This window comes from Photinus pyralis, unplaced genomic scaffold (assembly GCF_008802855.1).
Source record: "Photinus pyralis isolate 1611_PpyrPB1 unplaced genomic scaffold, Ppyr1.3 Ppyr1.4_LG5, whole genome shotgun sequence".
Lineage (NCBI taxonomy): Eukaryota > Metazoa > Arthropoda > Insecta > Coleoptera > Lampyridae > Photinus > Photinus pyralis.
In genome coordinates this window covers 30526160-30550671 of record NW_022170596.1, presented here as the reverse complement: position 1 = coordinate 30550671, position 24512 = coordinate 30526160, and the positions used below count along the sequence as shown (strand labels likewise).

The 24512-nt window shown below is 35.6% G+C and overlaps 2 protein-coding genes across 2 annotated transcripts in view; one reads left to right on the top strand and one right to left on the bottom strand.

Moving 5' to 3' along the window:
* Positions 1-24512, bottom strand: part of LOC116171441 — a 112381-nt gene that overhangs the window by 44964 nt on the left and 42905 nt on the right. The window contains exon 2 of the mRNA XM_031488293.1: positions 1636-1859. Within this exon, the coding sequence (XP_031344153.1) occupies positions 1636-1859 (224 nt within the window). The remainder of the gene's footprint in view (positions 1-1635; positions 1860-24512) is intronic.
* LOC116171438 lies at positions 5103-8291 on the top strand. Its single transcript, XM_031488291.1, has 6 exons — positions 5103-5374; positions 5480-6194; positions 6250-6822; positions 6882-7227; positions 7300-7990; positions 8047-8291. Exons 1-6 carry the CDS (start codon positions 5301-5303, stop codon positions 8177-8179), a joined length of 2532 nt encoding a protein of 843 aa, XP_031344151.1. The 5' UTR covers positions 5103-5300; the 3' UTR covers positions 8180-8291.

The following is a 24512-nucleotide window of genomic DNA, read 5'->3' as shown; positions in this document are numbered from 1 at the left end:
AATATAAAATTTCAATTTTTATATAGAACTTTTGATTAATGACAATCTGTCAGTGATGACAGGAGTCATTATACATTTGGTAATGTCACAAATGCGGCCGGTAAAGTGACAGATGTGGCCTGTAAAGTGACAAGCGGCAGGAAACGTGGTCTGCTCTGCCTTTGTCATGGAAACTAAAATTTCCTGACAGAAAGTAGACATGAAAATGAAGGTTTCAGGACGATTTTGGGTAAAATAATTAGGGGAGAAAATATTTCAATATTAAGAAATTACCATTGAAATCCCTATGGTGCGTAAACGAATTCTACACCCTGTATACACGTCAAAGCATTTGACAGAGTGGACCATATAATTTTAGCAGAGAAGCTTGAGCTTCCAAATTCTAAAAACACTTCTTGCCGAATATAATATTTTAAGCAAGATTTGCATCGAATTTTGGTCCAAAATAAAAACGCCACTGAAAGATCACAGCGGTTCAACCCTTAAAATAAAGCCATCTTGTTTTAACAAATGGAAATAGTTACGTTTCATCTTCACGACCGTAGGCCACCTCGTATTTCGCTGGGAACGTGGCGGTCCTAATGCCATCAAAGGAACTTACCTCGAAAGGACTGTACAAACACAATTTCCAGTCACAAGTCTACCATATAACTCCAAGCAAGAATTTAGAAATATGTTTTCCTTAATTGCCTCGCTTTTGTTATCCCACTGAGCGTTTATTTTGAATTTGATTATACGAGCCGGTAACAATAAAGCCCAAGATAAGCAAAGAATTAAATTAATTTCCTTTATGAAAACTTCAACAACGGTAATTAGATCAGATACGCGCGAGCTTCCAATTATTGTACACTGAAATACATTTTTTTAAGAATGGCGGATGGCAATGTATACCTGGCTTAGAAGATTTAATTTGAATGGTAACGAGAAGAGGAACCGAAGTCATTATATTACGAAATATTTATACTTTAATTACACTAGATCTAATTTAATTTCGCAAAACCGCTCTCATGAATTTTGTTAAATTGAAATAGTTCATTTACATACATTCTTGCTGTTCCTTCCCTTTCTCTTTTTGAGAATTATCATATTTTCGAGTAGTGGTTTAAAATCTCAACAATTTTTATTGTCTGAATAATCAGAAAGAATTCATGAACTGAGAAAATTTGAAATAGAAGAAACGAAATCTGATAAATTCAACGAAGCAGAAATGAAAGATTTTGAAAGACCTGCTGAAAGTGAAGTCTGACGAAGAATGAGAACTATCTGATGGACCAAGAATTGGAAGAAATTAAAAAGAACCAATTGTCAAGGATTACGAAGAGTTGAAAGAAATTGACGAATCATAAAGAAGCACTTAAATCTGAAGTCCGAAGAAAGGAGGAATCCAAACAACACGACTTTTGATAGGTATTGCACTATTTACTTTTATTTCAGTTCACATTCGGAGACTTTTATTGAAATATTTCCGCAAAAAAAAATGTGTAATGGTCCCTACAGGATTCCCCGATAATTATTATAGGGAACAATGTACAAAACAAGACAAGAAACCTCCACTCAAAAAAATTGCATGGCATTAAAAAGATAGTGATTTCTTCTCTTGCTGTACAAGAATTGAGCACTCATTTTAAAACGTACCTTATAAGTCCCTACAGGATGTGCACCGTCATAAATATACAGATGATCGTTGCAGTCTAATTGTAGAAAATCGAATCTTAGCATAAATCGCTGAAGTATCGAATGCGTCTGAAAGGTTACAACGCAATCTAGGTTTCTTTCATTTTGTGACCAAAGTAAAGCACCGTCGATTTTGCGATAAACTTGCTGAAGGAAGTGGTTCTTGCAGAGAGCTTGCATTGAATCTGAAAAGAAAGAGAAAATTGTTAATTTAAGTGTTCAGTTTTGAACATTATTTTAAATTTTACAAAAACTGTACGTAGCGAGTAATAATGACAGTTTTGCTATGTCTCTGAAAGTAAGGTAGTTAGAGCTTTCCGGTATTTACTTTCCTACGATAAGTACTACTACAAAAGAGAGGAATTTTCTTTAAAATTTTCGATGTATCAAAATAGTAGGTGGGTACTATAGTAAAAAATAGGAAATTTGATATTTTAAAACAAAGGGCGAGGGAGTATAAAAAGTGTCTTTAAAGACTGTCCCGAAACCGTTATGGATACTTGTTTCAAGCCTTGAATTGAAGCATCCGATTAAGTCGTGGGGGTCCCAAAAGATTTGCTTTCCCGTAGACAACGCTAATTAATTTGTGTTTAGTTGCTTTACCGACTTAAATCGTTATTTTTTTTGTTATTTGCAACATTTTCAATTAACTACATGCGAAGATCACCTTGTAACCCGAAGGCTCAATCTTCAAATGAGTATAACTTTTGTTTGAAAAGTGATTTTAAAAAACTGCTGCAATGGAACTTTTTTCCACATTTTCAAAAAGTGGCACAGAAACAACGATCACAAATACCCTGTATATAACTATTATTACACACTGTATATTCAAAATGACACAGCCAATCACAGTAAAAAATTCAAGCGCCCCGCACAAATTCAAATCCCGCGGGATTTGCGGGACTGAAGAATTTGTCGACCAACGAGACGACTCTGTTTACTTTGTTAATGAAACGCATAACGGAGAAGTTATTTTTTAAATAATTGTTAAACTTTTTTCGTTAAAGTGTACTATGATTTTACTTTAGAAGTTCACCTTTTTGTGCTTTACAGGTGAGGTTTTTTTGAGCTCTAAGTGAGACTGAAGGTACTTTTTTGTTAAATATTGTGATAATTAGCGATTTATTTTAATACAGAAGTTAACCGCACAGAATTGCTTATTTGGCAATTTATTTAAAGTTTTGCGGGATCCCGCAAATACCGGGATCCCGCGGGATTAACATCTAACAATCCCGCAAATACCGGGATTGAGATTTTACTGCGGGATTGCATTTCCTATCTGAGACAATTTTTTTTTTGGGGCAAAAAAAAGGCAGTGTATAACCTTCCTTTTTTACCAAAAATCGACTACACCAAAATTTCTCGGGAAAACACTTTTTCGTATTAATTTTGGTGCGTAGAATCCAAAACAATTCGTACTTTTTCGATCGGACTTCTCAATCAAAAGTTATAGACTAGAAACCAATTTCGAAAAAAAATTCAAAACGCTGTAACTTTTGAACTAGTAGCCCAATCTTGGAACTGTTTGAAATTATGGATTCTACGGGCCACATTCTATAAGAAAATTTTTTTTCCGGGTCGATCTGAGACAATTTTTTTTCGGGGCTCAAAAAAAGGCAGTGTATAACCTTCCTTTTTACCAAAAATCGACTGCACCAAAATTTCTCGGGAAAACACTTTTTCTTATTAATTTTGGTGCGTAGAATCCAAAACAATTCGTACTTTTTCGATTAGACTTCTCAATCAAAAGTGATAGACTAGAAACCAATTTCGAAAGAAAATTCAAAAGGCTGTAACTTTTGAACTAGTAGCCCAATCTTGGAACTGTTTAAAATTATGGATTCTACGGGCGCAAATTCCGGGATCCCGCGGGATTAACATCTAACAATCCCGCAAATACCGGGATTGAGATTTTGCTGCGGGATAGCATTCCCTAGGCGCAGCCAATCACAACGCAGAAGTTATTTTGGTTGCATAAAATTAGGCGCTCTTCAGAAGAGATTTTGTCCTTTAAAAGTAGACATAGTGAAAAACAATACGTACAAATGTCTATGTCTACTTCTTAAGAAATATCACTGTATACACCACGGTAGAGAAGTCTATTATTTCCTTTGCATGTTACATCCCTCGGTGCAAGCGCCTCGCAATGTCATTTTTGGTCCTCAGCCTTCTCTATCTTGGAATATTATATACTATTACACTAGTGTATTATATTGAGCCGACGCGTATGGGGTGTTTGCGGACAGAAAACCTTGTTTAGTGTATTGATTTGGAATAAGTTTTGAGTGAGTTATAAACAATTATTGCAAAGAGGGATTTTCTGTTTGGATGTTTCTTAATATTTTTTGAAACAACGTTCAGATAGACATAGACAAAGCACATACAACGTTATTATTTATTTACGTTATATACTTTATCATATGGAATTCGCGCAAAGCTGCAATAAGCTTCATGCTGAATTTACAAAATAGGTACGAAACGTGTTAAGATAAATTATTGCAACATAAACCATTTAGTTTTGCATGAAATTTAAACAGTAAAATATGATACCGGGGAGAACACGGTTAATAAATTTCCCAAAACGAAGTGCGGAAATTTGCGCACTAAAAATCAACAGAACCGAATTTATCTCGTATATGCACTACTTAACCTAAATACGCACTTATTTGCTAAACGGGAATTCTTACGAAAATAAATTTTGTTTATTTTTCTCCCTTTCTACCGTTAAAATAAACTACCCTGAAAGCATTCCACTTTCCTTTTATGAAATGTATAAAATGGAATTAGTCGCATACTTCGTTGCAAAAAAGCAAATCCCTACGACGAAATGGAATTAAACAACTTCGTCTTCTAATCTAATGGATATACTCTTTAGAAAATTTACAAAACGTAAATTTATCCTCGTTGTCCTTTTCTTTTACAACTCCATCGGATTTGATTAAATTGAGCAAGGTAAAAATGAGAGGGGATAATTAAATTGGGCTTATTTAATTTTAGGATTCATTCTTTACGATTATTATTCATTTACATGGGGAAACTGACGTAGAAGTAAAGGTGGTCGTTTCGTGTGTTAAAAAAGAGATTAATCGTTAAGGCGCCTCTAAACACTTGCAAAAATTTAAGATTGCGCCTTACTGTATTTAAGGCTATGCAACACACATTACCAATTGCAGCAAGAAGGTCACAGGTACCTTCTCATTGTTGAGTTAATGAGGGTTTATTATATTTACCTAATTTACATAATCACTGTCAATTCAGGAAAATTCTATAAATATTTAACGCTATACCTGCATTTGTTGTAATTATGTTTATTTTCAAATTCTAGGAGATTTTGCAATAATTGTGTAAATAATGTCATTACATAGGAAACATAAAATAATTTATTATCGATAATGTAACTTATGATTTCACCTGTAATCACCTATAATTACTCATTACGATATTGAAAAACATTATCAAAAATAGATATATTGTACACAAAATAATGAGCATCTCAAAAACTAATTGCATAATAATGATATAATTACGTCTCTACTTCATATAAAAGAACTTCCCTAGCGATTTTCAAATATTGTTTACTTACTTTTGCGTTATATCAAACGTACTAAAGTGTGTATTGTGGTAAAATGCCTAAAGCAAGAAAAAGTTTCACCACCAAGAAACGGAGCAGGAAGGTGATATTGCAGAAAGCCCGAGAAGCGTAAGTACAAATTTTTTATGTTAGTTTTTTTAAATAATTGAACATGTTCTAATTTTATCTTACATGCTACGTATACCTATACTTATACGGTTTGTGTTGTTTCAGGAAGTTAACCAAAATGGCAATGAATGTTGTTAGTAGTATAGAAGAAGATGACAAACCTAATTGCATGGTTCAATGTGAAGAACATTTATCAGACGTCAATCATGAAGCAGGCAGTGGAACCAATGATGAAGACGAACACGGTTCGGAAATGTCATTTTATGAAAGTGATCTAGAAACAGAACCTCATTGCGAGCAAAAAGATACCTTATTTTTATCTGGTCGCCGAATTGTAGAGATTGGTCATTTTTTGGCATCTCTTAGAGCTCTACGACATGATGGCTTTGGTTGCTCTTTCTTCGACATGGACATCCAATCGGAAAAAATTGAAGGCTTAGAAAGCATATTTACGTTTAAATGTAAAGTGTGTGGGAAAATAGATTCCGTAAGAAGTTGCGGTGGTAGTGCAACATTTCATTCCACAAATCAAGCTGGTATTATTGGGTCCTTATCTATTGGAATTGGATACAGTCAATTAGCAGAGCTGCTTGCAGCCATGGATATACCGCAAATGTCAAACGTGACCTATTTAAAAAATCACAATGCCATATACCCTTCTGTACATGCATTAAATCAACAATTGATGACTGTCGCTGCAAAAGAAGAAGCTGAGCTTGCCGATGAAATGAAAGATGGTATACCAGTCATTGGCGTTATAGCTGACGGTGCATGGGCAAAGCGATCTTATCGTAAAAATTATTCTGCCCTTTCAGGAGTGGTAAGTTTATAAGAATACGTTATCTATTCAAAGCATAACCCAATCATTGTTATAGGCATCTATCATTGGAGCCAAAACAAAGAAAATTTTGCATATGGGTGTCAAAAATAAGTACTGCTTCTTATGTGCTAGAGGGCGTAAAGAAGAAGACCATGATTGTTTTCGAAACTGGTCTAAGACGTCTACAGCCATGGAATCAGCCATTGTAGGTGAAGGTTTTAAAAATTCCATAACGCGCCACAATCTTATATATGGAAAACTAATTGGGGATGGCGACAGTAGCGTTTACAAACATTTAGTTGAAATCGCACCATACGGTCCATCGTTTTACATAAAAAAAATTGAATGTCGCAATCATTTACTTCGAAACTTCATAAATAAACTCAGCGATTTGAGTAAAGACACCAAATACTCAAAACCTCACAGAGAGTATGTGTCAAATCCATCAATGCTAGGTCGCTTCCGCAATGCAGTTATAAGGGCTATCGCATACAGGAAATCCGAAAATAATGCACTTGATGACAAGATTGACAATTTAAAGAAGGATATATTGAATAGTCCCTACCATATCTTTGGCCGCCATGTACATTGCAAAGATTACTTTTGCAAAGGTTCAGATGAGAATAAGGTAATGTTTCTGATTTGCTATTTATTAATTCCATACTAAAGGTGTTTTCTTATTTTTAGGATGATTTAGTTGATATATATACCCAAAACGGGATCCTAGGTGGAATTAATACCATTATACAACGACTTGCGGATCACGCCTCTAGTTTACTGTATGATACAGACAATAATCCTGCGGAAACTTATAATTCCATCATAGCTAAACTTGTAGGAGGTAAAAGAATAAACTTTTCACTCAAAAATTCCTACCAATTAAGGTGTGAACTGGCGGCCATATCCTACAATTGCAAACAACGTAATTTATTAGGCGTTTTACATAAGCAGCTATGTGGAAGACCACCAGGACATTACACACAAATCTTCCTAGACGCCCAACTACATCGGTACAACAACAGATCTAGAAAACGTAAGTATGTTTATCACAATCACTCGCCCCCTTTCCGCGTCTTTTATTTGTAATTATTTCTTTTTGTTTTAGATCATATCAAGAAAAGAGCGTTTCAGACCGCTGATCAACATTACGGTATGGTGGACGAAATTGCAATCCCTGACCTATCCTTGGAAGAATATGAACTAAAATCAGCCCAATTTCTAAAAGATTTGAAGAACTTAAACAGAAGAGATGTTGAGCGTGATACAATAAACCAATCAAAAAGCGATTTATGGATTATTGAACGTAAAAAAAGAATAACAGCTTCTAATTTTGGGAAAGTTTGCAAATTACGCAAGACAACTTCCACAGCTAAAACTGTAACACACTTACTGTATAGTTCTTTTAGAGGAAACAAATACACACAATTTGGATTGGAGAGCGAAGTAAATGCCATTGAGCACTTTGAACGCCTATATCAAGTAAAGGTAACCAGATGCGGTCTCATCGTCGATGAAGAAAAACCGTATTTGGCTTGTTCTCCTGACGGTTTAGTTGGGGAAGACAGTATAGTTGAAATTAAGAGTTCCTTGAAAAGTGGCGACCACGATCCTGTTGAGGCATGTATGTTAAAATTAATTGACTATTGTGTTTTAGATGAGGAAAACAATAGAATTATGCTAAAAAGGAGTCATAATTATTACTATCAACTCCAAGGCATTATGCACATCACCAAGAGAAGCAACTGTTATTTTATAGTTTATACAACAGCGGGAATCCATGTTGAGGAAATAAGAAGGTATGTTACCTACAAAATATGTCTAGCGAAATACTCATGCACTTACATTCTTATAGGGATGACATCTTTTGGACACAACATATGGAAAAAAAGCTGCAAGAATTTTACATGCAGTCATTATTGCCAGAATTAGTGGATTCAAGGCGATGCCGTAATATGGACATTAGGACGGTACACATGGTAAATTAAATACTTTTTCGGAAATGCAAACCTGCTTGTTCGTTTTTTATTTACCTAATATTTAAGTTTATATGTAAAATTGTATTAAAATTTATCTTTCAAATAAAAGTACCATTAGTGACATGTTTTACAATGGTGAAACACCAAACCGTATGTTTTCAATAAAATAATTGCGTCACTTGTCCCATATTTATAAAATTGCATTGGCGATGACAATAATGGGGTACCGCGAATAACGATTCCCTGGAGTGCTCGGAATGGAAATTTTCGAGAACCGGAACGCGAGCATCAGCCCATCCCCAGGAGGTTTAGGAAGGGGGGGGGGCATAGTAAACATAATGGTTACGCTTTGGAGGAAAAATATTCCAAATTTAAAATTTTGGAAGAATAAACATTATTTACTGCCTTTCAAAGGTTAAAGAGAAAGCTCCAAAACATTAAAAAATCAGTTACAGAGTTCCGCTTTGTGGAATCTATTGTTTCCCTTTGTGTAGAGACAAAGCGAATTCTGCTGGGTTCCGTGTGCTGGTACGATCTGGAGAACGTATAATCCTTTCCAGATGTGATATTTACCACACTAAGAAAAAATAAACCAACAATGAGGGTTATTCCCTAACTCTAAAGGAATCGAAATGTAACAAATCGAATCGGAATGTTTAGTAAAATCGGAATTATTAGGCAAACAATTCCGATTTGACTAAACATTCCGATTCGATTTGTTACATTTCGATTCGATTGGAAGTTAGGGAATAATTTCCATTATGTAGGATTATGTGCAATTTTTTTTTCGGGGGGAGGATCTGACCACACGGTCGCTTCATGAACGGGAACGGCGTACAAAATTTTTCCACGACACGAAACTATATGTAATATTTTTTACCAACCGGAACCCGGAATAACATTCGTTCCGGTCCATTCCGCTTCCCCGCAGACATTCAAAGGTTCTGCATAAATGTAGTACAAATAGCCTCGGGTATATACAAGGTAAATTTATTTTGTTAGTGGTTTAAATTATCCACTAATTACACCAAGTCCTCGGGCAATTTATACCTGCCGCGGATCATTAGAAAGAAAAGAGATACCTATATTGTGTTGCAGTGGATTTTCAACCTTATTGACATGAAACATTTCCATCGATTTCTTCCGTTTTTCCCAATATTTTGGCACTAGTTTATAATTCTACAACGTGCGCGGTGGTTTAAACTTTTATACACTGCACGTACTGTGTTATAATAGAAGATTATTTAATAATAATGATATCTGTGATTGATTATATTGAAAATTCGAAATCGCCACACAAAAAATCATATCTATTAACACATGCTTCGTTTTTAAAAAAACGTTCTATTGTAACATTCAGACACATGTATACACCAAAAAGACGTTTTGTCCGTTTCTTCAACATTTCAAATAAATTTTTTTTTTGGGAAATAAGTTAACATTGCTCTTATGGGTGTATGATGTGTTGCCGACTTTCTATTTAGAACCCCCTTAAGCGCTTTTCATACAAAATTGAATAGAACTGCTCGCGAAAAAAGTTGCTATTATTTTTGGTTGATGCTTTTTTATGTAAATTCATACAAGCGTTACGCGAATTTTTATTTTCGACTGCGAGATGACCGCATTTGTTGCCCAAAAAAAATATTGCAGTCGACAAACCCCCAATTTTCCGGTTACACGTATTTACAACTAATTTGCTTAGGGAAAACTATGATGCTGCAATACGTATCGATTTCCCAGACCAAATTAAAATATAGCACGTAGCCGCATTTCCTATTCCATTTCATTTAGCGTTCGGCTACTTTAGCATTGTGAGCCATCTCTCCAGAGATAAATGTTCATCTTACAAATTCTCGGGAGGGCCTCTACTATATTGTGTCGAGAATATTGAATAAGAAATATAATATAAAATATAAAGTTTCAGATTGACGCCGCCGTTTCTCGCCCTAAAACCGCATTTTTTTTCGCACTGCTTTGTTAATGTATACAAAAAGAAATCATATTCGCTTTCTCTCCGGTGAATGAAATACTTGAAAATGTAAAACATAAAAAAAGGGTTTAAAAATGCATTGTTGAGTACCGCCGAAGGGCGCTTGGCACTTCTTGACTTACGGACGAGTTTTAAAAAGTAAGAGGGTTTCGTGTTTCGGTTTATTCTTTGTCTTAAGCACTTCTACTTCATTAAACTGGCCTCCAGTTACCGTCTTTCTATTAACGTGGGGTGGAATACGAAACAACAATTCGTTTATGTTTTATTTCAGGTGGTAGTTGTATAATTCGTCAAATTACAACTCTTAAATATTGCGGGTTAGGGTAACTACCCACATAGCAGGCCTATATACATTGCATATACCATGTACATTCCACGTGAGATATTGTACCTATATCCATAGAATGTGGAAAAGTATGTCGCAAATGTCCGATGTATGTGCATGGGATATAAGTTTGGCATACTTCACATAATACATAGTATATAGGTACGTTTTGGATGTCTTATGTATATGCATGTATATGGATCAGACATGCTATGTACATTGGTATACTGACAAGTGGATATACCATGAATATTCCCGTAATATGCAAAAGATGTTCAATAGGATATTCTATGTACGTATGTTGTATACATTCAGAATGGATGTTCTATAGAGATTCCTCTAACATTCGGAAAGTTTACTAGCGTCTATACCAGAGCTGGGCAGTATTCGATTTTGTAAATACTTTTTAGTATTCAAATCGTTTAAGTATTCAAATACTTTGTAATTAAATACTTTTATGGAAGCAGTATTTGTATTTGTAACTCAAATACTTTCACAAATATTTAGTATTCGAATACTTCGCATAGTATTCCCAATCAAAAGTTATAGACTAGAAACCAATTTCGAAAGAAAATTCAAAGGGCTGTAACTTTTGAACTAGTGGCCCAATCTTGGAACTGTTTGAAATTATGGATTCTACAGGCCACATTCTATAAGAAAATTGTTTTTCCGGATCGTTCTGAGACAATTTTTTTTCGGACCTCAAAAGAGGCAGTGTACAACCTTTCTTTTTTACCAAAAATCGACTACACCAAAATTTTTCGGGAAAATACTTTTTCCTATTAATTTTGGTGTGCAGAATCCAAATCAATTCATACTTTTTCGATCAGACTTCTCAATCAAAAGTTATAGACTAGAAACCAATTTCGAAAGAAAATTCAAAGGGCTGTAACTTTTGAACTAGTAGCCCAATCTTGGAACTGTTTGAAATTATGGATTCTACAGGCCACATTCTATAAGAAAATTGTTTTTCCGGATCGTTCTGAGACAATTTTTTTTCGGACCTCAAAAGAGGCAGTGTACAACCTTTCTTTTTTACCAAAAATCGACTACACCAAAATTTTTCGGGAAAATACTTTTTCCTATTAATTTTGGTGTGCAGAATCCAAATCAATTCATACTTTTTCGATCAGACTTCTCAATCAAAAGTTATAGACTAGAAACCAATTTCGAAAGAAAATTCAAAGGGCTGTAACTTTTGAACTAGTAGCCCAATCTTGGAACTGTTTGAAATTATTACTTTTACTCCCCTTAAATTTGTATATAACAATAGAAATATAAAAAAAGCTAACCCCATACAAAGTATAACTTGATTTTTTAAGTAGTATTAAGACTTTTATCTAGTATACTATTTTAAATTTTTAATGTATTTGAGTGACAAGTATTTGAATACTTTTTACTGTATTCGAATACCTTTCATAGTATTAGAATACTTTTGAATTTTACATTTTTAATGTATTTGAGTGACAAGTATTCGAATACCTTTGATAGTATTAGAATACCTTGATAGTATTAGAATACTTTTGAAAGTATTTGAATACTTTTCAATGTATCTGTATCTAGTATTCGCTTATGCTGGACGTAAAAGTATTTAGTATTCAAATACCTTTGATTTGTGTAAAGTATTTACTATTTAGTATTCAAATACTTTTTGAAAGTATTCTACCCAGCTCTGGTCTATACCTTCATAAATAAATTCTTTTCACGGAGTGGAGCTTTTTGTTTATTAAGTCTCTTAGTATACAATGGAAAATGTGAAATTATTATTGTTTTATTTAACACTGTAGTCTTGAGTCATTTTGATCGTGTTCTTGTTCAACACTACAATAGCGCGAGTTCATAACAAATAGGTTGGTAACATACCTGCCATTCTTGTCCTTATATTAATTCTCATCCGGTCTTTACATCTCACTATCACATATTTGCAACATTAGATCATGCACACACGAAATAAAAATCATTACCTTCACTGTCAAAATTAGACAAACAAACTCATTAATAACTCGCAGAATAACACTCCTGATTTTAGAAAAATGAGCTGTATTTGCAATAGTAGCTTACTATCTTCATCGCCGTAATTCACAGAAAATGAAACGCTAACGTTTGTAACGTCGGTAATACAGAACACGCATGTATCAAATCCAAAACGCATATACATAACATATAATCCCATCTATATACATAGCACATCCAAAATGTATATTTATAGAATATCCATACTGAACATAAAATACATATGCCTATCCTATAATGGATATACATAGTATATACATAAGATTGACAGGATATTCCCTGTACATTATGGATTTAAAATGTATATACATAAGATGTCGAATGCTATGTGGGTAGTGCAGTACTAGTAGAGGGTTCTGTAATGTAGTGTCCTGTCGGGCTCTAGTCTATTCGCAGGGGAGCCCGACAGGGTAGCACTTAGCGAATAGAATATTTATTTATTTAACCAGAAACCATACAGAATAAACATTCCAATTACATGGCACTGGGGCTCTGAACAAATATTAGGGCTTAAGATCTAATTTTATTTATTATTGAATTTAGGGGATCGTGAAAAAAGTCGATATCATTAACTGAGGATAACTTATTTAAAGTGATCAAGATCTTAATAAGTGGGGAAGTTGTGTTGTTAACTACAAAAATAGTATTATTTTGCCTTAGCTTAACAAATGGTACCTTAAGCTTAATTTCTTGAAGTAATTCGGAAGAGTATAACAAGTTGTGTAAAATTTTGAAGACAAAAATTGTGGAGGCAATGTACCGTCGGGTTTCTAACCTCGTTATATCTAAGCCGAAAGTACTATTTAAGTAATTAAGCTGGGTACCGTAAGAGATCAAATGTGGATAATTTTGGGTTGATCTATAAAACATTACTCGGATGAACTTTTTCTGCACTTTTTCGATCATGTCTGAGTATTTGAGAGTTTGAGGAGACCAGATACATGCAGCATACTCAAGCTTGGATCTAATAAACGCATTATATAAGGTTAGCATTGTCTGTATATTCGTGAAATTGAGTGTATTTCTGATAACGAAACCAAGAAGTTTGTAACACTCATTTGTTAGGTATTCAATGTGTAAGTTGAAGTTAAGGTTGGTATTGAAAAATACGCCCAGGTCCTTAACGGAGGTGACTCGTAGTAAGACCTTTCCATTCATCTTATAGTCAAAAAGTAAGGGATTCTTCGATCTAGTAAAAGTAAGGACTTTACACTTATTGATATTTAGTTTTAGTTTATTTTTGATACACCACTTAATTACTGAGTTAATGTCCTCTTGAATATTTAAACAGTCACTTGGGGATTGGACTTTATTAAAAAGTTTTAGGTCGTCCGCAAATAGTAGTGCTTTCGAGTTTTTTTATCACTCGCGGTAAATCATTTATGTATAAGAGAAACAGAAAAGGACCAAGAAGTGTTCCCTGGGGAACGCCTGATGAGGGATAAAATTCGACTGAATTCACACCATTGAATTTCACTCTTGTTTTACGGAGAGATAAATATGATTTCAAGAATTTGACGGTCGGATTACTTACGCAATTTAAAACAAGTTTACGGAGCAAGACTTGATGGGATACTGTGTCAAATGCCTTCACAAAATCTGTATAAACACAGTCCACCTGGGCTCTCTCATCCAAGGCTCCTGCTGAGAAATGCGTAAACTGCATTAAATTGGTAATCGTTGATTTGTTCCGCGTGAAACCGTGCTGTTGATCTGCAATTATACTGCTGAGATGGGAATAAAGTCTAGTATAGATCACTCTTTCGAAAATTTTCGCTATTGCTGGTATAATTGCAATTGGGCGATAATTCTCAACTAATTTTCGGCTTCCATTTTTGTGAATTGGTGTTATTCTGGTGCATTTCCAAGCTTCAGGGAATGTACATGTTTGCAAAGCTAAATTAAATAGATGTAGTAAGGGGGTTACCAATAAAGATGCACATCCTTTCACGATGTAGGGTGGGATTCCATCTTCACCCATAGCCGACCTCGGTTTCAATTTTTTAATTGCTTCCAGTATCTCGGATTCATGTAACTGAGTCAAGTGCAATTTGGATAGCACCAGGTCGGATTCCACGTCATCTTCCGGGTCATCGTTCCTCTCCATAGTGTAGACTGACTCGAAGAAGGATGCAAAGGCGTCCGCAATGCTTCTGGCGTCCGTTAACGAGGTGTCTTTGTACTCAAAAACTCCAGGTAGTTGACTATTCTTCCTCAACGACTTGATGTAGTTCCAGAATTTATTGGAATTCTTCCGCAGATCCATTTCAATTTGATTAATGTACCTCTTATGAGCAATGTGGATCATTCTTTTGAGTTCTTTTCTGGCTTCAATGAAGTCTTCCGATTGGCCCTGTAACCGATTAAACCAGCTAGGATACTTATTGGCACTCCTAATTGTAACTTTGGGGACACATTCATCGAAAATGCTCATTACCGTTTGATTAAAGCTAGTTACTGCATCATCTACCGATTTGAAATTCTTCAGGATAAGAGACTCCTTCCAATTAATATCGCGAAAAAGGACGTACATTTTAAGAAAATCTGCTTTTTTGAAATTGAAGTTGGTTAATTTAGTAATTCGCTTAGCTGGTCTATGGACTTTGTAAACTATTTCTAGTGCAGGATGAAGTGGATTAATTTTATCCAGTGAGTCGACAGCAGATTTAATTTCCGCGTTTAAGTTAGTTAAAATTAGGTCAAGGGTTCTATTATTGCAGTTTTTAAGTTTAACCGTATTAATGAGTTTTAAGTTGTACATCGAAGCTATATTTTTAATTACTTTGCATTTAGCACTCGCGTTTTCGAAATTATACGTGGCGTCAACAATTTGTGGTAGGTTAAAATCGCCTGCTATTAACACTTCCGATGAATGCAACATGTTTTCAATTGTTTCTAAACTTTTGGTAAAACTCACGTACTTATCAATACCAGATTTCGGTTGAAAGTAGACAACACCAATAATGTATGAAGTATTATTAATTTTAAGTTTGACCCATATTTCATTTAGATCACTTTGAAATTCCAATTTTTCAGCATTCAAATCGGTCTTGACTGCGATTAAAACTCCGCCTCCCATGGTGCACTTCATTTCTTCGTAATTACGGTCATTGCGAAAGACCGCATATTGATTGTTTAAATACTCAGCGTCATGAAAATTTTCCGTTAACCAGGTCTCAGTCAGTAGAATAATGTCGTAATTTGTAATTGCCAATTTATTTTTGAAAGATTGCGCTTTCGTTCGCATTCCACTTACGTTCTGGTAATAGATTGAGAGCGTTGATCCGTACCTATTTCCTTGCTTGATTAGTGTTGGGGATGGCCTAAAAAATCAATTCTGCTTCTTTCTTGATCGAGTCGTTTTTTGTAGACTGGGCAATCAACACTCCAGGCCGGGTGCTGTACATCCAGTTTCATTTTTAGTTTCTCAACGGCGTTGGCACAGTTACTGCATTTGATTTCCGCGTCCGAAGCTTTACAGCTCGCTAGGTCATGGGCTCCCGCACATTTGGGGCAGGTAGTAGTTTTGCTACAGTCAGTTGCCTTATGTCCGAACCCATTGCATTTGTAGCATCTTCTAGTTGTCACAGCATCATAAATTCTGCAACGGTCCCATCCTATGTTAAGCTTTTGTTCACTTAGAATTTTCCGGTAACTATTACCGTCAACCTCAGCGTAAGCCAAATACCTGTTAGGATTTCTTTTATCTTCCGTTATGTGTACGACGTTTATGTACGCGGCTTCGTCGAGGAATTGATTCTGCGCGAGAATCATTTCCTTCATTTGGGTACTCCCGATCTTGTCATTGAGGCCTACGATTTTAATCTTCGGCATCTTCTGTTTTGGTAAGGAAAGAATGTAGTCGGATCCCAGTTTCGTTTCGGCTTCCTCCTTAAGTTTGGCTGCAGCTTCTTTATTTTTACATTCAACAACAATGGTTCCTCTACGTAGAGTTTTCATTCCGGTAACTTCTCGGGTAATTGGATCCGATATTTTCTTTGAGGGTGGTGAAGGTTTGCTTGGAGGGTTGGTTCGCGTCCTTGGGCTTAACAATGATAACTGGGTCATAGGTTTTCTGTTTCAACTTGTCCGCATAAGTAAGCTTCACTTCAGATTGAGTTTGGAGAACTTGCGCTAGATCCTTGCTGATGCTGACATTTTGGGTATTTACCTGGTCTAAAGTATCCTTTAATAGCTTCTCGTGGTTCATCAGTTTTTCGTGCTGACTTTCCATAACTCTATCCCAGTTCATCGTCACTTTGTTAATGTTAGTCAAGATATTCCTGAGGCTGTGTGATTCGTGGATAGCGCAGGGGTCACAGAACCAATTAAAGTTCTTTTTTGAGTTAATAAATTTAACTTCATCGTCACTGACTTTAACGCCCTTCGTGTGAAAGTAAGTTTGGCACCAACTAGCACAAAGAATAACTTTATCTGTACGATTAAGATCCACCCGACAAACACCACAGATAACAGTTGGCATTGCGGCGGCAAGTAAGGGTGGTACTCACCCTTACGATTTGGTTTATGTTAACAAATTAGCTCTATTCTTAATTGACACTTATAATCGCGATCGACCACTCGTTACGACGGCGCGCACTTGAATCTTGAATAGATAATTCAAAAACCAGAAAAGTTCAAAATTTGTGTATTACGTTAACAACAAAATAGCACCAAATACCTAACGTAGAAATCCAATTTTTTGGGCCATGCTGGGAAATGTGGTGCACATTCTGCAAAATTGGAAAGGATATTCAGAAGAATTATCTTTCCACTAAAATTTGCATTAAACAGATACCCAATAGGCAATTCTCAGAATAGTTGGGAATAATGTTTTTTTTTAATATCCACTAGCACCGATTTTTCTTGTTAAGGAAGGAAGGGGCATTTTGTAATTAAGTTAGTTTGAAGTTCTGAGATAATTTATCCAAAAAAGAACGTTGAATTCAAACGAGTAAAATAATATCGATTCTGTTCACTAAAAATGTAGGTAGAACCGTGCGAATTGTTGTAGTTTGCCCAAAATTTTGCGATTGATTATAATCGGTAAGCTACTTCGAAGTTCTAAGAGAAAGATCACCGACTAATCATTTCACGTAGTACAATAAAGCACGAGCAAAACAACCGAGACCTAGGACAAGGCGTCACATGAAATAAATTGTTCCTGTTAATTTGAAGTGTTACTATTGGTTTAGATAAAAGGATACAAATAAATTTGTTATGGCTCCTATACGTAATGACCGTAGGTGAAGTAGCGCTAAGGGTTGTAGTTTGCAGAAATTTCGAATTTGGCTTATCCCCGATAAGTTCGAAGTCCTTAGAGGATTAGGCGCGAATATTGTAGTTAACGTCCAAAAAGGGTATTAAACTATTTACATTCAAAATTTATTTTGTAAATTAATCAAGAGTTAGATCGAACTATTCCCTAATTAAGTCGTCCCTTTACGGAACGTGTCCGCACCTTAAGGATTAGACGGATCACTAAGTGGCGGTCCTGGCCTTCGGGCATTCGAAATCTACGCAAACCAAGACACGGTTAGGTCGTATAAAGAAACGTGTTTTCCAAACTTTTTGGGGTTTAATTTCCCATCGCTTAATTGTGTTGTAAACGGATGATCGCGTAAGGGGTATAATCTTATTAGAGGGGCTAACGAAAATTGCAAGTGGAAAGAACGGGATAATGATGAGTTGTTTCTTTCATTTTTCATTATCCCCGCTTGTTCTTTAACTGGTGCCTAATCGGATTTTGTTCGGTACGTGCTCTCTACACCTATCTATCGCCTGTTTTGTTTTTACGTCGTAACGTATCGTTTTAAGTTGGTATATAAACGTTTTTATGGAAAGCCGGGCAGGGATCCTCGAAGTAGAATCTTAAAGGCTTAATGAGGATGGAGGCTTCGAGCGTGGAGCTTTCTAAAGTTCGGTTAACGACGAATCTTGACCACTTAGCCGCAGTAGTCAATTAGAGTACATTATACAGGCAGAGGTAAGACGGGCTTTTGTCGAATACTACTTAAGCTCTAGATTCTAGAACCTGGAGTATTCGTCCAAGATTTTCAATATAATTGTTTGAGAAACATATCAACATTGCCACTGGTAGAGTTACCAAAAATGTTTTGTTGTCGGAGTGAGGCTTTCCAGATTGATCTCTTTTGCAACGGATTACAGTAAATGTTGGCACTACTAAGTGAATAAACTTTTAGAAATAATAATCCAAGGAAAACATTCTACACGGAGATATTGTTATAAGTATTGATTAAACTTATCTCCATGTAAAACTTTTTCGCTTAGAACTCGACGTCTAAAAGTTGAGAAGCGAGTGTTATTTAATATCCTTAAAAAGGCTCAACTCTTACTTCTGAAATTTGTCACGGAAATGCGGTTTCGGATAAAAAATCGCGCCGCCTAATTTATTCCTGTGTAAATTTAGGCGGCGAACTTTCTTGACTAATTCCATATTAATTATCTAACTTAATCATCTAAGGGTCGTTTAGTATCAGATTTAATATTGTTAATCTGAGTTAATTTGGTACCTACTCAAAACTGAGATTGATATTCAAAATAGTTGACCAAATTTATAGCACTGATACTTTAAGCTTTATTTGTGAAATGATCATAAAAACTTAAAAAATGCGAATTTATGCGTTGGAAAGCTCTAAAATGTGAACCGATCTTTAATGTGAGAAACAGCCTCATTTATATTCAAAATAAACAATAAATGACTATTGAAAATTCATTTTCTCCATGGGAACTATTGGTCAATATCTATAGGTTACCATGGGGAAGGGGTGGCTGACAAAGAGGTCTAATTCCATGTCACCGCCGCGTTCTAAACGAAAAAAGAAAGAAAAAACTCGCCCAATTCCGTCCCTAAATCTCGTCGCCCGGTGGTGCTATTCAAAAACACGCGTTTTCCCCCCCCTCTCGCCCCCTACCGGGGGACGACAGAGCCAACTCCGACCCCACATCTCGTCGAGATCTACAATCGTGGAACCGAGGCATAATGATCTCAGAAAATAGGAATGGGATTCGCGGCACTGTTTTGGAACCATGAACTGTTTACCAAATTTGTCCATCTTTTCGCTTTTTACGGCAGCTACCGGTCGCCGTAGGAATTTTGTCGATCCCACGAAATGTCGCCTCAACTGCTCCTATCACCCCTAGCCGGCGCCCCTATGCCCTTACTCCATCCGAATTTTTATAAACGCGCGCGCACCTCGACGGCGATGCTTCCCAGCGGGCCCTGGAAATTTTCAATCTACAAATTTCTCAGGATTGCCTTAAAGAACATCTCATAAAAATTTCATCAAGATTGGGAAAAATGGAAAACTTGACTTGCTGGAATGCTTCAGGAAAGGAAAGGAATTTAACCTTGTATTTGTGTTTTATTTTTTCGCCGAATAGCGTTTGTTACTCAACGACATAAAAAAAGGAGATTTCATTTAAAAAAATAAGATTTTCGCGTTTTCAAAACTGTAAAATTTGTTATGAATTTTTAATAAAATAAATAAATAAATAAAAATACACTGAAGATATCTTCAAAACGACATTTTTTTTAAAGAAACCTTTTATAGTATCCAAAAATATAAAGTTTGCTATCTATGCAGTTTAAACTTGCAGTCAGTGTTCCAGACAAAATTTCCACCCTGTATAAAATTTAGCCTACATTTAAAAAATGACCAAAATGTAGAGCGTCCATGTCAAAGTTCGACAGTTCGGGAAACGTACCTAGTTTTCGCCACTCTTTCCAGGGGATCTATTGCAGAAGTTATAGCTCGGTTGCCACTGCCATCTATATCCCTCGACGATTTTGGAAATTAATCGTCTCGTCTCCCTAGGAGCTACGAACCATTTATTCTTTCTACCAGGAGATAACAGGCCCAATCATTTGTGGTATGTTTTCTTTGTGTTTCTTTGTAGCAAGAATATCGTGGGTCATCCCGGAAAAATACCTAAGACAATTGTTATTACGGGTTAGTGCTTGGGATAGGATGTTAAAAGCTTAGGCCCAGGGACAGGGTCTCTTTTAGTCGCCTTTTACGACAGGCAGAGATTACCGTGGGTCAATTCTACTCCCCGAACCCACAGGGGGGAAAGCAATGAAAACAAACAAAAAAGTAGCGTCTTGTACCATTGTTGACCAAAAAAGCAATGATAGAATTAGAAATCGAAAGCGGCCACTTTCCACAAAATGTTCAAGCTTTCAGATGACTTTTTAGCTTCAGAGCTTTTACCAATTAATCGAGTCTGCCAGTATTAGATGCACAGCGCAAAATGTGATTAGATTTAGCCATTTAACATACGCGTTCATCTAAAATTCGTCAGCTGAAAGTAATATCAGAGGCTTTCGAAAGCGATTCGGGACGCCCGGGAAACGTCCGCAATTCCATTACAAAAAGGACAAACAAATGCTTATCATTAATTGACAGCAGAGCGCATTGTAAAGCGGCGAACAATTGAAAGGGATCAAAAGTAATTACAAAAACTCCTTTCAACTTTTGCTTTCCTCTCCCACACCGAAAGAAAACAAAGACCTTTCAATTCGCGATATGAAAATGAATTGAATTAAATCAACCCCCCCTCTTTTTCGATTACAACTTTCTCACTTTCCCTTCGTTAAATTATTTTCTAGCGTATTTTTTGATTATTTACGATGTTTAAAGTTACAAGTGTTCTCGATGGGGAAATCGTTTCTGGGGTGTCGATTTAAGTAAAGGACAAGTTAAATAAAGTTGCTCAAGAGGGTTCACAAGTGCGCTTTGTGCATCGCAAATAATAGAATTGTTTACTTTATTTACTTACCCTTCACATTTTCAATTTTATTTAAACGGATTGAATGCTGTTTAATTGTCAGCGAGGATTGTTAAACATAGTTCCTTTAACTACATTTCAGCTTAGATCGTTATTCATGGGACTAAATCCGGATTTTAAATTCAAATTCGATTACTGTATGTTTGTTTGATTCAGTATTTTAGTATTTTTTGTTTATTTAGGTTGTATCAACTCGAAACAACACAGAAATTCGCTCATATCGGAAATAATCGCAATTAACGTTCAGTCCCTTTTCAAAATGATTTCCTATTTTATTTTTCGCAAGAAAACTTAGAGAAACTAAAACTTTCTTCTATTTCATTTCTTTTTCCAACCAGGAAGGGTATCTGAAAACTTATTAGTTGTTTTGTAGAAGTTTTCCAAGTACACGGAAACTCGAATCCTTTTAAAAGCTTATAGTTGTAATTTTATTTAAAAATCGCCGACGCAATATTGAATTTAATTCAGGGACTTCGATCCAACCCTTTGCGCGGAAAATAAAAATTCATCAGCTCAATAAATTAGTGTCAATATCGAACATGACGGGAATATTTAACGTACGACAAATATAACGTAAGTAATCACGAATCGTAAGAGCTTAGTAAGCGCCCGAAAAGCTTTAAACTTGTCGTCCTGTTAACAAGTCGGGACGCGTTCGAGAGCAGCTAGATGGATGTTCGAAACGTGCTCTATTAGCTTCATTTTTCACAGTTTGATACTCTATATTCTTATAACTGGCTTATAGAAACTTTAGATTGTGAGCTTTTCTTCGTTATTACTTTCGTTCTGCTTCTTCCATTTCAACGATCTGATATCAAATACGTAATAAATATTTCGTTTTGTTACGTGAAAAGGGTATTAAGGGTTGGTCTAAAATTATTAATTTATACCGAATTTACGACTACAGTTTATTTTACTTTAGCTGTTCGTGAAACGTTTTTTTTATTTCCATTTAAGTTTAAATCTGGTAGAAATATATATTCTTTACTGTAGTGCCTTTTTCCTCGATGCAGAAGGGCACAAGAGCACCTTTTTCGATATCAGAAAGTTTCATGGTAGGTAATTTTTATACCCTCGTAAAGAAGAAACTCTGCAAAGCTTCTTCATTTTTCAGAAAACCCTCAACTTAACCTTTAACAGGGTTGCATAGCACGGACTCTAGTTTTCTGTAAAAAGGAATGTCGTAGTACATTCCTGGTTTCCCAATAAGGTCGGCTAGGATTTACATGGCTTAAAAAGGAATCTTCCGAGTGATTCAAACAACCATTGAAGAGTATTATGTAAAAAATACGTGATAGAGGGGCTAAAACAAACATTTGTTTTCACATGCATTTGGGAGTTACGCCCGATCTAAAATTTTCGTTTTTTTTTCAAGTACATCACGTAGAAGAAGAGGCCTAATGGCTTTACCTAGGTTTTTTGGTTCTGCGCTCTTTCCGATTTTATAAGGAAATACCCTGAAGCACTTTTTAACGTTAGTGCGAAAAAATCTCGATCTCGATGACATTTTGTACACTCGGGAATCTAAACATGAAAATAACGAAACCGAACTAGTTGTTTTAAAAAAATATTGTTCGACTAGAACACTGAGAAATCTATTCCAACGCTCAAAACAGATCATTAGAAAATTAATATTTACTGGGATCCACATAAAGCGCCCATACTTATACTAAAAAAAACTGCTAGTCTGCATTATAGTTTTGTTCCTAAATACATAAAGATTGTACATGCTTAACCAATTTCATTCCTGCCACTAGTCCGGCCCGGAGTTACAGTTAGAATTTTTAACGCATATTTGAAGAAAAAAATACACTACCTATTATATTCGTTATGGCCAGTTCTCTGGCTGGCTGGCTCTCAGCAATTACAATAGCTAAATGCTTCAAATTGGCTCTGCGGACAAAATTGAGGGTTTAAAATGTATACAGACGATGTCTATCTAGGTGTTTCAAATGACAGCGCCCAAAAATCTATTTTGAGTAGATACCTATAAGGATTCAATGTATATCAATCGCACAGGATATCGAATGTACAATTTATGTCTAACTCCTCCTGTCTAGAGCACTTTAATAAATTACGGCTAATGATGTCGAGTAAACTAACCCTACACACAACAACACCACCTATCTCAATTATCAAAGGTGTTCATACTCGTGTATCTATCTCACACGATAACGTTCGCATTACCTGCGAAATCTACACCAAAGTACGATTATGTAACGTAATTTCCTATAACACTTCACGAGATAACATCATCCGTTAATAGATTTAGCAATGCTCGGATTGCTATAATATTCCGTTTCCAACGCGAATTCGAGGATTACAAAACGTATTGGACAATTTCATTTGCAGTGTTCGGAATTGAACGTCCCGGTTTCGCTACTGCCTTTTACACCGTTAATTTCGTTTCTATCGGTAACCATGGATATGAGCTTTTTTTGTCAATTCAAAGTACATCTCGCCTTTTCCAATTATAATGCCAATGCCAAACTGAAAACACATATTTGCATAGAATAAGTGATTCTAAAAATTCGACTTTTGAGTTAACTACAATTAACAGTTTGACATTGCCGCTCTATTTTCGTAATGGTTTTGAAACTAGAGAGAGCGCATCGGCAACGGAGCTGGAGTGAACGTATAATAAAATTTGAAATGTGTAGTTATAAAAAGGACACCCAGATATAATTTATGTAACGAACGCAACCGAAACCACAATAATAATTTAAACAGAATAATCCTCATCCACGTCGTACTGCTAAAATGGCCCATAACAGTCTTCATTACGAACAGGAAAATCTGCAAAAACCACAGATTAAACTTATCTGTCTACAAAACGCGAAACTCCTCTTTTTTTAATACATATTTCACTTCGGAACGCAAATAGCCTGACGTTTTACTTACACATTAAGTCTTTTTAATTAGAATTTTTACTGCCACGATCGGAGCTTACAAAGCGTTCTAATTGTAAGCTTTTTTATTCGACAAAAACAAAGTTCAAATGAACAAGCTCCAGTTTTCGCTCAGGGGAGGAAGATTAAAATTTTAATACATAAATTACATGGGTACTCTCGCGTCCCGCACATTTCGTATTACATAAAAACTTAAATATTTGAAAGAACATTTCTTTCGCTTTAACTTTGAGCTACGAGGATCCTAACAGCAAATCTCTTCGGCAAATTGGATATTGATAAAGACAGAATGGA